Source organism: Chiloscyllium punctatum, chromosome 40, assembly GCF_047496795.1.
Source record: "Chiloscyllium punctatum isolate Juve2018m chromosome 40, sChiPun1.3, whole genome shotgun sequence".
Lineage (NCBI taxonomy): Eukaryota > Metazoa > Chordata > Chondrichthyes > Orectolobiformes > Hemiscylliidae > Chiloscyllium > Chiloscyllium punctatum.
In genome coordinates, this window is record NC_092778.1 from 62,651,380 (window position 1) to 62,667,268 (window position 15,889).

The window sequence follows — 15,889 nt, forward strand, 5'->3', positions numbered from 1 at the left end:
CATGTTGATTAAAAACAAATAATATTTAATAACAGGGGCTCTTGTGGGGCAGTGGTAGGGTCTCTACCTATGATCTAGGAGGCCCAGATTCAAGTATCACCTGCTCCAAAGGTGTGTAACAACATCTCTGATTAGGAATTCAGATCACACCCTTGTGAGGTAGTTACAGATAGTTTGCAAATATATTTTCATAAAATCGTGCAATGATTGGCTCCAACTTGAGTCTTTTCATTATTCTTTGATGTGATGTACATGTTGTTGGCAAGACAAAGAGAATAGCAGGTAAGACACAGGAGTTTAGAGCTTTTATTATTGCATGGAATTAGGAAGTTGTAGCCATTACAGAAATTTGGCTGAGTGAAGGTCAAGACTGACAGCTCAACTTTCTAGGGTTTCAATATTTCAGGCAAGAGAGAGAGAGAGAGAGAGAGATGTAAAAGGGAGGGCGGGGGGGGGGAAGAGTGGGGTTGTCCTGCTGATTAAGGAGCATGTCACAGCTGCACTAAGAGAAGACATCTTAGGACTCATCCAGTGAGGCTGAACACAGGAATAACAAAAGGTGTAATCACGATGATGGGGTTATATTATAAGCCTCTTAATAGCCAGCATAGAATCAAGGAACAGATTAGGGTGGCACGGTGGTTCAGTGGTTAGCACTGCTGCCTCACAGCGCCAGGGACCCAGGTTCGATTCCTACTTCAGGCGAATGTCTGTGTGGAGTTTGCACATTCTCCCAGTGTCTGTGGGGATTTCCTCCAGGTGCTCCGGTTTCCTCCCAGAATCCAAAGATGAACAGATCAAGTGAATTGGCCATGCTAAATGGCCCGTAGTGTTAGGTGCATTAGTCAGGGGTAAATATAGGATAAGGGAATGGGTCTGGGTGGGATACTCTTCAGAGGATCAGTGTGGACTTGTTGGGCCGAAGGGCCTGTTTCTATACTGTAGGGAATCTAATATGTAGGCAGATCATGGAAAAATATAAAAATGACAGGGGTGTTAAAGTGGGTGATTTTAACTTCAAAAATATAGACTGGGATTCCCTTAGTGCAGAGGGCTTAGATGGGACAGAATTTGTTGAGTACATCCAGGCAGGTTTCTTGAAAAAATATGTCGACCATATATTAGGGAAGCAGCCTGGCCAGGTGATTCGAATTACAGTGAGGGAGCATTTTGGGAACAGTGATCATTATATATAAAAAAAATCATGAAATGTTCTGGGCAAGTCATATTAAGATGAATCCAAGGCATTTTATACATATATTAGGAGGAAGAGGGTAATTAGAGAAAGGGCAAGTCCATTTGAGGACAAAGGAGGAAAGTCATGTGTGGAACGAGAGAATGTGGGTGAGGTGCTCAATGAGTACTTTACATTGGTATCCACCAAGGAGAAGGACAAGGATGGCAAGATTAGGGAGGGGTATATTGATATTCTAGGGCATGTTGATATTACGGTGGTGGTGGTGATGGGTGCCTTGAAAGTATTCAGGTAAATAAGTTCGCCGGGCCTGACAGAATCTTTCCCAAGACACTGAGGGAGGCAAGGAAGGAGATTGCTGGGTCTTAACAGAGATCTTTGTACACTGTTTAGCCACAGGTGAGATCCAAGATGACCTGAGAATGGCCAATGTTGCTCCTTTGTTTCTGGAGAGCAACAGGGATACTCCAGGACATGATAGGCCAGTGAGCCTCACATCAGTGATAGGGAAATGACTGAAGAAGATACTGGGGACAAGATTTACTCACATTTGGAAAATGATGGACTTATTAGGGATAGTCAGCATAACATCTGCAGGGAAGTCTTTCCCTCAAGGTTGATTGAGTTTTTGAGGAAGTTAACAAAGATGATTGATGAAGGTAGAGCTGTGGATATTGGCTACATGGACATCGGTAAAAAACTTAACAAGGTCCCTCATGATAGGCTGGTCCAGAGCATCAAGACAAATGGGATCCATGGTGAGTTGACAAGTTGCATACAAAATAGCTAGGCAGAAGTGGGTATTGCAGATGCTGGAGATTAGAGTCAATGCGAGAGTGGTGCTGGAAAAGCACAGGAGGTCAGGCAGCATCAGAGGAGCAGGAAAATTGATGTTTCGGGCAAAAGCCTTGCATCAGGAAAATGGGGTGCAGAGACAGTTTGGCACACTGACCTCTACACTGCTGGAAAACTGGAGCACCTGGAGGGAACTCATGGAGACACAGGGAGAATGTGCAAACTCCACACAGTCGCCAGAGGCTGGAATCGAACACAGCTCCCTGTCGTTGTGAAGCAACAATGCTAACCACTGAGCCACCCTACACACATGCCAACATTTGATTAGTTTTGCCAGCTGTCATCTACATCATATTTGATGTAGTTCTTGGAAACAGTTTAGGTAGTAGTGATGTGGATTTATTCTATTCATATTTATATTTATGAAACCTAAACACATAAATAGAAAGCAGGTCACTAACACCAGTGCTTCACCAGAGACACTCTGATGTTACACTGTATAGTGACAAAACATCTGAAAATGAACCTTCCAGCTCAGCGAGCAAACTTACATCCATAACATCAGAACCCTACAAAAGTTGAAACACATTCAGTGAATCTTGTAGATCTCCCATGAGAACAAGATCACGCTTGAAAATGAACAAAAATGCTACTTTCCAGTTACAATGACCATGATAAAATTGCTGAGTATTGTCATCCACAGAACCAAACTCTAGCTCAAGTCATTGTCTTCAGAGCAATGGCCAGACATTTGAGGTAATGGCATTATTTGGGACTGACCGGAACTATAGAATATGCTGTCTCAAAATGGAAAGAACTTTGGAACTTAGGACAAATCTAACCAGGTTACTTCAATTTTAGTTATTTAGGGTCCATTTTATTACTCTTAGAAAAATCTCATGTATTTTTGAGCAAGCTTTTGAGCAAGTCTTTGATAAACAGGAGATAAACTTGGACTATTTTCAGCTGTTTCACTAATGACCGTCCTGCCATCATAATGTCAGGTGTTTGCTGATGATTGAACAAGGTTCAGTTCCAATCACAATTTCTCAGGAACTGAAGGAATACTATGGCCAAAAGCAGCAAAACCTCCACAATATCCAGACATGCAGGAAGTAACACTCAGACACCCAAGTAACAGGCAATGACCATTTCCAGCAAGAAAAAAAAATCTAATTTTCCCCATTAATGTTCAATGGCATTATCAGTACTTAAGCCCTCATTATAAATATCCTGGGGGTCACCACTGACCAGAAATGGAACTGTTCTAGCCACATAAACACTGTGGCTCCAAGAGTAGGTCACAGGCTAGAAATCCTGCAGCATACAATTCATCTGACTCCCCAAAGTCCGTTCAACATTGATACGGTGTAAATCACAAATGTGATGGAATACTCCCACTTTCTGGATGATCACACTCCAACACTCAAGAAGCTTGACATCATACAAGATGAAGCAGCCCGCTTCACATCCACAAAGGTCATTGCCTCCATCACTGACGCTCGGTTACAGCAGTAACATCTATAATATTCACTGCAGAAATTCAGGAAGGCTCCTTCAGCAGCACCTTCCAAACCCATGACAGTTCCACTGAGAAGAACAAGGGCAGCAGATACATGGAATACCACCAGCAAGTTCTGCCCACCGTTCAGGCTTGGAAATATAATCAGCGTTTCTTTAGTGTCACTGAGTCAATATTCTGTAACTCCCTCCCTGAAGGCATTCTGGGTCTACTTACAGCAAGTAGCTCAAGGTGGCAACTCACTATCATTTGCTTGGGAGCAACTAGAGATGGGCAATAAATGCTGGCCTAGGCAACAAAGTCCACATTCCATGAATAAATAAAACATGTGGTGCTTTAAGGGACAGATCCCTGAGCAGATTTTAATTTTGCATGTAAGTTAGAGTACATGATGCTCCTTTATTAAACTCATTGGTAAATACTGTCTGTCTGTTCATCCAAATCAAATTTACTCAAAAATATTTTATAAAAGTTCAAGAATTTAATAATATTTGAATGTGTAAACAGTTTCAATTCAACTGACATCATAATTACACATATACCTGCATTTCAGCAGTTTTGCCAGCTGCCACATAAAACAGATTGAAGTAAAGAGGCAGCACAGTGGCTCAGTGGTTAGCACTGTTGCCTCACAGTGCCAGGGAGCCGGGTTTGATTCCCGTCTCAGGTGACTATGTGGAGTTTGCACATTCTCCCCGTGTCTGCATGGGTTTCCTCCAGGTGCTCCGGTTTCCTCCCGCAGTCACAAAGACGTGCAAGTCAGATGAATTGGTCATGCTAAATTGTCCAGAGTGTTAGGTGCACTTGTCAGAGGGAAATGGGTCTTGGTGGGTTACTCTTCGGAGGGTCAGTATGGACTTGCTGGGCCAAATGGCCTGTTTCCACACTGGAGGGAATCTAATCTAATCTAACTAACTTTGATGAATAGTGACATTATATAAAGGTTAAATCAAGCCTGTGTAAGGAGCATGTATTTATTCAACAATGAAACTCAAAAAAATGGTTGGAATCCTGTGCACTTTAAAAGTTTTTGGAGTGAGCACAATTTCTGGGTTCCAAGTCCACTCTTCAGCAGGGTGCACGCCAACATCACTGACAGTAAGTCAGCCACTTTAACATTCATGGAACATTGAAAAGTACAGCACAGAACAGGCCCTTTGGCCCATGATGTTGTGCCGAGGTTTAATCCTAATGTAAAAATGAATAACTTAATTGATGTCAGAGATTCCATTTCTACATTTTTTTTGGCATAACTGTCTATATCTATTCTTCTAAAAGATAGAATCATAGACACCTACTGCACACAGAAAGGCCTTTTGCCCCAAATTGGCTCATGCTGACCAAAATGTCCAACAGCACTTAACCCCATTTCCCTGCACTTGGCCCATATCCTTCTAAACCTTCCCTATCCGTGTATTTGTCCAAATGCCTTTTAAATGTTGTTAATGTATCTGCCTTAACCACTTCCACTGGTATCTGCATACCACGCTCTGCATAAAAACGTTGTCCCTCAGGTTTCTCTTTTACTTTTTCCCTCTAACCTTAAACTGATGCCCTTTCGTCCTTGATTCCCCAACCCTGGGAAAACCCTGAATGCATTCACACTATCCATGCCTCTCATGATCTTATACACTTTTATGAGATTCCCCCTTCACTCTCCTATGCTCTAAAGAACAAGTCCCAGCTTGTCCAACCTCTCCTTATAGCTCAATTTCTTCTGCACTCTTTCCACTTTAATAGCATCCTTTCTATAGCAAGGTGACCAAAACTGAACAATATTCCAAGTGTGGTCTGACCAACCTCCTGTACAACTGCAACATAACTTCCCAACTTCTACACTCAATGCCCTGACTGATGAAGGCCAGTGTGCCAAAAGCAGCCTTCTTGGAAAAATTTGGTCGGTTCGTACTGAAGCTCATTTTGGTCTCAGTTGGGTCTCCCAACAGGCAGGGCACTCGTTATGGCAGCATTAGGATAGGCGATGGCCTTGTGGCATTATTGCTAATCTATTGATCCAGAAACCCAGGTAATGGTCTGGGGACCTGGGTTTGAATCCCACCATGGCAGATAGTGAGATTTGAATTAAGGAAATATCTGGAAGAAAAAGAGTCTAATGATGACGATGAAATCATTGCCAATTTTCAGGAAATTGCAATCTGGTTTACTACTGTCCTTTAGGGAAGGAAATCAACCATGCTTACTTGGTCTGGCCTCCAGCAGACTCACAGAAATGTAGTTGACTCTCAACAATTAGAGATGGGCAGTAAGTGTTGGCCTCGTCAGTGAATGAATTAAAAATAAAACAACAAGGAAGTCCACTCTGGGCCTGACGTCAGACTGAGATAGAGGTGTTTGACCGTTGATCAGCATCAGTACGGACAGGGTCATGCCCTGATCACTTCTCCTCAGTCAGGCACCTGGATCCCAACTGCAAATATGACGACACTTCCTTCCTGAATCCATCAAGCCCTTGTCTCAAAACTGCTGCCAATTTTCCCGGAATCACCAAGGTCAAAAGCTGTTTATAATATTTAAAGGTCGAACCTATCTCCTTGGATCATTTCAATCAGGGACAGGCAGTTTGGAGATGGATTTACATCAGGGATCAAAGTTTTGATTTTAATGTCCACCGAACCTGCCAATTTTTCATCAAAAACTCCACCCAGCATTTCAACTGAAATAAATTGAAATCTGAACAGGAGTTAACCATAAATACCTTTAAGTTGCCTTTCACATTTTGAGGGCTTCTTATTGCAATGGGCATTGTCTTGCTACCAACTTTACACATTCTATATTGAGCAGGGCACTAGCAGGAAGGAACTATTCCAGAAGCCAAGTGAGAGAAAAGATTTTCAGAATTATGTACTGTTGAGAGTGACAAATGACAAGAAGGAACAGCCTCTCTCTGCATTTAGGTTATTTCTGGCCAGAAGTTTCACTTTATAATTAGTAACATGACTGTAGGAAAGTTTTTCCACCAGCATGTCAGCAGAGTTGATTTTATTTATATATCACAGCTGACCCACAATGATTGCTGTCACTAACCCTGTAAAAGTGAACATTGAATAAAGCACTGAGGGCCAACAGTGCTGATCATCTTCAGAAACAACAGGTAGGTGGAGCCATAAAAGTTATATGGGGTCTAATTGACATAATAAAATCTTTCCAGAAAATGCAACCAGAACAACCATGTCAAATCAACTCCAACAAAACATATTACAATTTGTCAGGCATACCAGGCACTGATACATTGCTTTCTTTACACACTGCTATGATATTTAGGAATTAAGCCTACAAGTTACAAATCCAAAGCTTAACACGTTACAGCAAATTTTAATGGCACCTATATCATTTATATAAACTAATTATTGTTCAGAGCTGTTTATTAAATATTCCATAATAAATACCATTTCCTCAGCTTATCTACCACAATTAAAATGCATGTCCCTTGCTTCTGGAATAAAGAAAAGCCAAAGGCATCTTTTGCAAAAGAGGTGTAAGTGTGCACATCATTTAGCCAGGTTATTTTCCTCCCCGGCAATGAAGTGACCCATAAATACACAGAGGTTCAAGCACTTTTATTTCTGTATATGCAGAGCTAGCTGTTCTCAGTTGGGCAAGTCCTGTGATTACTCTGAGCAACCCGACCAATAACCAAATGAATATCGTTGAGAGTGAGACATGCAGCTGAAGCTTCTCATCTTTCACTCAAGGAAAAATGCGAAAATGCCAAATGATCATAATAACATACTCCACAAAAGAAAGAAAAGTTAACTGGTTGCCAGGTTGACTCTGACTGGCTGAGGCATTGGCTTAGAGAGTGCTCTTTACGTAAAAAAAGAAGTGGACATCTTATGCCTTTTCTGAATTACCCAGGAGCTTGGGGCTCCAATAATTCTCTGCTTTCTCCATGGTATCACAGCAAATCAAAATGATTCGCCAACCAATCAGCAGCACTTTCTCTGGCGTTACATAACTGTTGTGATCATTTGTAATTTGGTATTCTTATCTTTGCCCATTTAAGTGCAACTTTTCTATACTCACATTTCAACAGTTGTGAGAAATTATATGCTGAGACGATTGACAACATTCTAAAACAAAAGAAAATTGCTCCATACATCCATGTTAACAGATCCTTTACAAAATTCCAGATTCTAGACCCACATCTTTGCCAAAAACTAATTAGTCCTTACTTATACCACACCTGTGTACTAAGTCTTGTTGAAATCCATTCAGTAGTTTGAAACATAGTTTACAGTGCAAGATGGAAGTCTCACCTATGCAGCAATATTCAAACAAAAATTGGATGGGTCTTCACAGAATTATTATAGAGTTGGAGGCTGCCATTTGGCCCATTGTTTCTGTAACAACTCTCTGAACATTTTGACTTATTGTCAATCTCCTGCCTTTTATTTAATCCCCTGCTTATTGTTTAAACAGAAACAATGATCTAATGCTCTCTTGAATTGAGCCTGCCTCCACCACAGTTCCAGACAGTGCATTCCTGACCATTACTACATGTCTTTACTTTTAACCCAGTGTCCATTGCAACTATTATTTGTTCCTGTTTCTCCTACAGATCAGTTCCTGCCAGCCAAAGCTAATCAAATGGAATGAACTGCCACTTGCCTTTAATTGCTTCCTTTAAACTGGAATCCACAGGAAGAATGTTCTTTTCCACAAGTTCCATTGGACCTGGTCTCTGAGCGATCTTTTCGTTCAGATCGTCTGCCAGTCTGGCTCTTTTCAGCTTCATCTGAGTGGCCTGCAGTGAAGGCTCTGCCAAGGTCTCTGCCGATTTCATGCCAATATTTAATAGGAGGAAATATGCAACACCAAATATGTTGTTTTGAGAAATGTTTTGTAGTTTATGTAATTAGAAACTTGGTTAGAATATTTTTGAACATATTTTCTTACCTTCTAATATATGCATTCTGACCAGTTCAGACCTCTCAGGTCGACTTCGTATCTTGTGTTTCAGATAGTCCTCAGTCTGAAAGAATATAAAGTTGTGTAAGTTCTGTTTAGATTTCTAGTTAGATTCTGTAATATTGGTATTGTTAGTGCTTTTAATATTAGTAATTGTCTGTAACAATAAGCAATATATATAACTCATTTTTTTACAACAGGGGGGATGACACCCTCAACAGGGTCTCCCAATGAATGTCAATAATTATTTAAGAAATAATGTACTTGAAACAAATCAGATTTTTAGTGGTTACACAGGGTAGATGCAAATGGGTGTTACCCCATATGGGAGGGTCTAGAACAGGTGGTGTACTTTTAGGGTAAGGATTTGCACAATTAAGACAGTGATGAGGACAAAGCATATCTTTCAAAGGATGGTGAACCTGTGGAATTCTTTACCGCAGAGAGCTGTGGAGGCTCAGTTGATAAGTATATTCAAGATGGAGATAGACAGATTTACAACTGGTAAGGGAATCAAAGGTTATAGGGAAAAGACAGGAAAGTGGAGTGGAGGATGACCAGATTAGCGGTGATCTCATTGAATGGTGGAGTCAAATGGCCTACTATTGCTTCTAAGTCCTATGGTCTTACATACAGGAAAGTCAGCTAAATGTCAGTGATATTCTTCCAGTTGGAAATAGAATTTGTTGAATTTTGTCCTTGCAACAAGATGTTTGAGTTTTTGGGTCCTAGAACTAATAATCTCTGAGGCTCACTCTGACCCTGACAGCCAGAATTTTCTTTTGTGAGGGTTCAAGAAGAGAAACTACTACAGCTATCTCACTGTTACAGACACCTCCCAAGAGAATCATAGACACTTATAGAAGGGAAGGACGCCATTTTGGAGACCTGTTGCTGAGTAGCTATCTGCCCAAACCTCACTTTCCAGTTCTTCTGCGTAAACAAATCCAGATTTTTGTTTTATAAATGTTTCTGCATCAATGACCCTTCATGTAGTGAGTTCCAGATTCCACCAGCCTCTGTGTAAAACAAAAAATTGTACCCTTGAATCCCCTCCAAACCTCCTATACCTTACCCTAAATTCATGACCATCGGACATTGACCCCTCAATCAAGGGGAATGGTATCTTCCCTTATGCTCTATCTAGAATTCATCATTTTATAAATCCCACATAGCTATCTCCTCAGCCTCCTGTCAAGGAAAAAAAAAAACTACCCCTCCCAATCCTTACTCATAACAAAAACTCCCCAGTCCAAGCAATATCCTCATATTTTCTTTGTATCTCCTTTCGTGCACTTACATCTTTCCTGGTGTGGTGACTAACTGTGATCTAACTAGTAGTTAATACAATTCCAACACAACTTCTCAACTTTCATATTCTATGCCATAGCTATAAAAAAAAGGCAAATTTCCTGTATGCCTCCTTGGTCATCAAAATGCATGCTGAACAACCTTCAGGGATCTGTAGACATGCACTTCAAGGTCCCTCTGTTCTTCTGCACTTCAATAATCTACTATTTATTGTGTATTACCCTGACATAACCCACAGGATCACTAACTTTCTAGTCTGAACTCTATTTGTCACTGCTCTACCCAGCTGACTACCTTATTCATATCTTTCTGCAGTCTACAGCTTTTTTCTTCATTATTGCCAATGTTTGTTTGTATTGTCTCTAAACTTCTCAACCAAATCCTCACATTTGAATCAAATCCATCCACAACAAGCAAGGAATCCAGTATAGAGCCCTGTGGAATTTCACTGGAAACAGCCTTCCAGTCAAAAGAAAATACATTTATTGACCACTTCCCACTTCTGAACCAATTTCAGACCCAACTGGAGAGCGCAAGCTAACAGTTCAAGTTTAGATAGAACATAGAACATTACAGCGCAGTACAGGTCCTTTGGCCCTTGATGTTGTGCCAACCTGTGTAACCAATCTGAAGCCCATCTAACTTAAACTATTCCATAGTCATCCATATATTTATCCAATGATCATGTAAACGCCCTTAAAGTTGATGAGTCTACTGCTGTTGCAGACAGGGCATTCCTACCACTCTAGTAAAGAAACTACCTCTGACATCTGTCCTTTATGTATCACCCCTCAATTTAAAGCTTTTCCCCTCATGCTAGCCATCACTATTCAAGGAAAAAGGTTCTTACTGTCCCCCCCTATCTAATCCTGATTATCTTCTATGTCTCAATTAAGTCACCCCTCAACCTTCTTCTAATGAAAACAGTCTCTAGTCCCTCAGCCTTTCTTTGGACCTTCCACCATACCAGGCAACATCCTAGTAAATCTTCTCTGAACCCTTTTTAAAGCTTCCACATGCTTCCTATAATGCGGTGGCCAGAACTGTATACAATATTCCAAGTGCGATCGCACCAGAGTTCTGTACAGCTGCAGCATGACCTCATGGCTCCGAAACTCAATTCCCCTACCAATAAAAGCTAACATACCGTATGCCTTCTTAACAACCTTATCAACCTGGGTGGCAACTTTCAGGGATCTGTGTACACAGACATCGAGATTTCTCTGCTGAAGCTCTGAAGTCGTCATCTGGACTCAAAACATTAGTTTGTTCTCTTCCCACAGATGCTGCCTGACCCACTGATTTCCAGCATTTTTTGTTTCAAGCACAGTTTCCAGCATCTGCGGTAATTTCCTCCTTCAGAGCCAACTTGTCACTTTGTCTTGGATTGTATGATATTTATTTGCATGACCAGTGTGCTATGCAGGACTTGATCAAAAGCCTGCTAACATCCATGTGGGCTACATCAAATGCACCACCCTTATCAACCCTTCTTGTTGCTTCCACAAAAATTCTATCATATTAGTCAGACATAACTTTCCTTTAACAACCCATGTTGTTTGCGATTAATGTTGGCAAAAAAAGATTTATCCTGCCTCTAGAATTTTTCAGATTCTCAGAATCTTTTCTATAAGCAAGGTTAGGCTGACTGAACTGCATTTACTCAATATATCCCTTTCTTCCTTATTAAACAGTGACAGAAAACTTGCAGCATGCATCAGAGGTGTGGAGATGCCAGTATTGGACTGGGGTGGACAAAATCAAGAAGTCTCATGACACCAATTTCTGGTCCAATAGGTTTATTCAAAATCGCAAGCTTTCGGAGTGATGTTCCATCGGCAGGTGAAGTGGAGTGAAGCACACAGACACAGAATTTATAAGTGGAGAGATCATTGCAAGACAATTCCAGGCAATTAAGAGTGTCAAAAGATTGTACAACAAATGGTGAGAGTGGAGTGTAGACACTATCTTTTGACACTCTTAAATTACTTGGAATTTTCTTGCAATGATCACTCCGCCTGTAAATTTTGTGCCAAGCAGGAGAGCCAGCCCCATAGCTATGGACTTGGCTATTTGAACTCTCCTTCAGTAGCAGACTATGGACCAAGAGTGAAATTGCACTGCTTGATGGCAGATTGCATGGCTACAAGATAAGAAACAACCTGTGTAAACAGGAAGTCAGACAGCATGGAAACATATCCTTTGGTCCAACCAGTCTGTGCCAACCATAATCCTAACTAAACTAGTCCCACTAGCATATGGGCATCCCTACTACTCGAGTAAAGAAACTACCTCTGACATCTGTCCTATATCTACCACTCCAAATGTTTCTTATTCATGTACTTCTGTAAATGTTTTTTTAAATATTGTAACTATATTCGCAAGCACCACTTCAAAGTAAAACCCTTATACTACTGAAATGTAATGACTGTGAGAAATCTAGTAAGAAGACAGAGCTTCAGGATCAGCTGCAACATCCACAGGACTCAGTCCACCATTTTAGAAATTTAGAACAAATAACAAAGTGAAGCTGGTGTTGTGTACTGAACTAAAATTTGGAAAAACAATTTGTAACAGACAGTGTGTCAAATTTGTCCAAACTTTGTGACAAAGTGTAATGGTGTGTTCCTGTTTCTGCAGTATTTTAAAATGCAATCGTAGGTAGGTCTTGCCAATATAGGACTTTTCTGGCATTTTTTTTTCTGGACTTTATGCTGGCATTGCCTGGTCATGCTTGTTGATCATGGGAAGATTGATTGAGATTCTTACCCTTGCTCGTTCCAAACTTTTCCTTTGTTCATGGAATGCAGCTGGACTCTTCAATGCTGTGAACAGGTGACAAGGAAGAATTTAAATCAACAGGAAATGCCTGTTAGAGGAAGTGTGGTAACACTTTCACAAGTAAAGGCAGTCAGACTTCTGACAAATGGCTTGCAACAAGACACTAAAAATACAGCACTTGGAACTAATAATCTGACTCATCAATTCTACCAGAACGGTGAATGCACCAACAATATACAGGGCATGTTACACACTGAAATATTTAACAATATTAACAAGTTCTGCAGTTCAGACATATTTACAGTGTCAATCAAAATAACAATTTCAATCATGCTATTAAGTATAAATGGTGCTCAAATTGCTAAGTAAAAAGAATTAAAGCAATTAGATAGAGCAGGCAAAAGAAATGTGTGACTGGTGAAAATCAGCTATAACGATGAGTTCAGGGCCTGGGGTAGGTGGAGATGGGAGTACAGTCAGACTAGAGCTGAAGGGAACCTTAGGTGGAGACAGGCCCAGGTTTGGGGGCAGGGGAATCTATTTTATCCATTGTTCTGTCAGTCCCATCATTTCACAAAAAAAAGATTAGGACCAGTACGTACAGAGTTCAGACTGCAAGTTGCTGTGAAAATGAAGGGTAAGGGTGGCATGATGTTAGAGAATAACAGTGGAATAGCGTTTTCCTGACTGGAGATCTGTGACCAGCATGTTCTACAGGGATCAGTGCTGGGTCCCTATTTGGAGAAAGTGAGGACTGCAGATGCTGGAAAGTCACAGCAGGTCAGGCAGCATCAGAGAAGCAGGAGAATCGATGTTTCAGCCATAAACCCTATGCCCGAAATGTCTCCTGCTCCTTGGATGCTGCCTGACTTGCTGTGCTTTTCCAGCACCACACTCTTGACTGAAGTCCCTATTGTTTGTAACATAAATGGAAGAGAATGTGTGTGGCCTGATTAGTAAGCTAGTGGATGGGGGCGGGGGGGGGGGGGGGGTGGAGGCGAAGGAAGCAGGTTCAGATTGGTTAGAGCACAGACAGATTGATTCTGGTTAGAACACAGGTGGATTCTAAACAAGGCCTAACATCTAAAATGCATCGTCTGACCAAAGATGTCACCTCATGTATACACTGATAAAACCTTTAGTTATCTCAGAGCAGTGACTTGAATAACATTCTGGGATTTGCATTTTAATCAATCGAAACCTGCATTTCCTTTCTAACAATTAAAGATCTAAAGGAAGGGAGTCAGCCATTTTAGGGTTTGTTCAATACATTCACATCAGTTAGATGACCTTTTAACTTTTTTTACTTATAAATTCTGTGTTTGATGCCTCCTCTCTCATTAAACCTGATGACAGAGCAACGCTCTGAAAACTAGTGTTTTCAACTAAACCTGTTGGACTATAACCTGATGTCGTGTGACTTTTGACCTTGTCCAACCCAGTCCAATGGGCACAATACAGGCACCACCACATCACCCCTCAGAGTTTCTGTATTCTCCTTCAGACCTATAACTCAAAGAGAAATCCATAGTCAAGTACTTCCACTACTGCATGGCAGTGCTTTCACCTCCCTTGGTGACAAGTGATAGAATTTTCTGCCTAACTAAATCGTTCCAACTCCCTATCTCACTACTGCCCGTTAGGGAGTTAAGACGCTTCATAAAATCTTTTCTTTGACCATTTGCTCTAATATCAACTTGTGCGATACTGTCTGATTTTACTTTTTAGGGCTTCCATAGAACAATATGGCACATTTTACTTAATGAAAAATGCTAACTTGTTATTTTTGCAAGTTCGCATATTTAGAGTCTCCTTACAAGTTCATGAAGCATCACTGGCTATTCCAACATCCATCCCTAATTGTTCCAACTGATATGCATGCTGGGCCATTTCACACTGTTGTTATGAGTCAACCTCATTGGTGTAGTTCTGGAGTTACATGGAGGCCAGACCAGAACTCTAAAAGGACATTGGTGAACTGGATGTGTTTTATGACAGTGGTTTCACAGTCACCATTAGGCTAGGTTTTATTGAATTCAAATGACACCATCTGTCAAGGTAAAATTCAGACTCATACCAACAACACATTAGTCTCTGGTCTGGATTACTGGTCCAGTGATATTACTACTACTCCATCACCACCAACTAAATTCAGCTTGGAAAAGTAGGATAATGTTAATTTTTTTTCTCTGTAACACTATGATAGATGGCCAAATAACACAGTCAGTGACTTTTTAGTTTATTCAAACACATTTCAGTAACAAACTGGTTTTGATAGAAATCCTGTTGTGAGTGACAGTTTGTCTCTTCCCCCTTGTTTACCTTCATCGCTGTTTCTTCTATTCTGTTAGAATAATCTTGTTATTTAATCCCACTCCTGCTCTTCACCCAAATATAAACCTTCACTTTTATCCTTAATGTAGTTCTGCCTTTCACTTCCTCAAAACCAATCACATTTCTAACTTTTCCTAGTTCTAATGACAGGTACCAAAATCTGAAGGACTAATGCAATTTCTCTCTCCATTATTTCTGCTACACCATTGAATGCTTCCAGGATTTTAGTTTTTCAATTTATATCTGATCTCATCTCATGTTTGCTTCTGTTCTCCCTACACCCCCCCCCTCCCATTTCTGCTGAGCATAAACAGAAATATTAAATCAGTCCAGATGCAATAAACAACTGCTCATAACTCAGTAATTCCAGTAACTGAATTCCAAACTAAGAAGAGACTGCTGAACAAAGAACAAGACATGAGCAGGTATATCAGCTAAAGCTGTAACACAAAACTGCTATGCCAGTGATTTAATACTCATTCAGAATGTCACTGAGGCACACAGAATAGGAAATTCCAGACTCCGCCTATTCTGTCATTGATCTTAGGGAAGATCAAAGTTGATGTCAATGTCCTGGGAAAGTAACTGGAGTTCCTAGCTTTAATCTCAATGTAACTAAGACAAATTACTTTGTCATAAACACATTGCTCTATGTCAGAGCTTGCTATGTGCAGACTGGTCACCATGTTTCCTACATTTGGTTAGCTCAGTCGGCTGGACAGCTGCTATTTCAATGCAGAATAATGCCAACAGTGTGGGTTCAATTTCCACAAAGGCTGAGGTGACCATGAAGGACTCTTTCTCAAACTCTCCCCCTTACCTGAGGGACAATGACTGTCCACTTAAACCACCACCAGTGATCACTCTCCAATAAGTGAGCAGCTCTGTGCTCTTGTAGGACTATAGTGATTTTTACTTTCATATTTAATACTTCAAAAGCATTTAGGATGCCCTGAGACTGTAGAAGGTGCTATATAAATGTAATCTTTCTTTTATTTCAATGGACTCAGCTGGACAGCACA

At 40.7% G+C, this 15,889-nt stretch overlaps 1 protein-coding gene across 10 annotated transcripts in view; it reads right to left on the reverse strand.

Annotated features, from left to right (window-relative positions):
* Window positions 1-15,889, reverse strand: part of mrtfba (myocardin related transcription factor Ba) — a 230,841-nt gene that overhangs the window by 36,534 nt on the left and 178,418 nt on the right. For all 10 annotated transcript variants that reach the window (XM_072560112.1, XM_072560114.1, XM_072560117.1 and 7 more), the window contains 3 exons: window positions 12,522-12,577; window positions 8,430-8,505; window positions 8,142-8,303 (listed from right to left, as the gene is read on the reverse strand). In XM_072560112.1, the coding sequence (XP_072416213.1) occupies window positions 8,142-8,303; window positions 8,430-8,505; window positions 12,522-12,577 (294 nt within the window). The remainder of the gene's footprint in view (window positions 1-8,141; window positions 8,304-8,429; window positions 8,506-12,521; window positions 12,578-15,889) is intronic.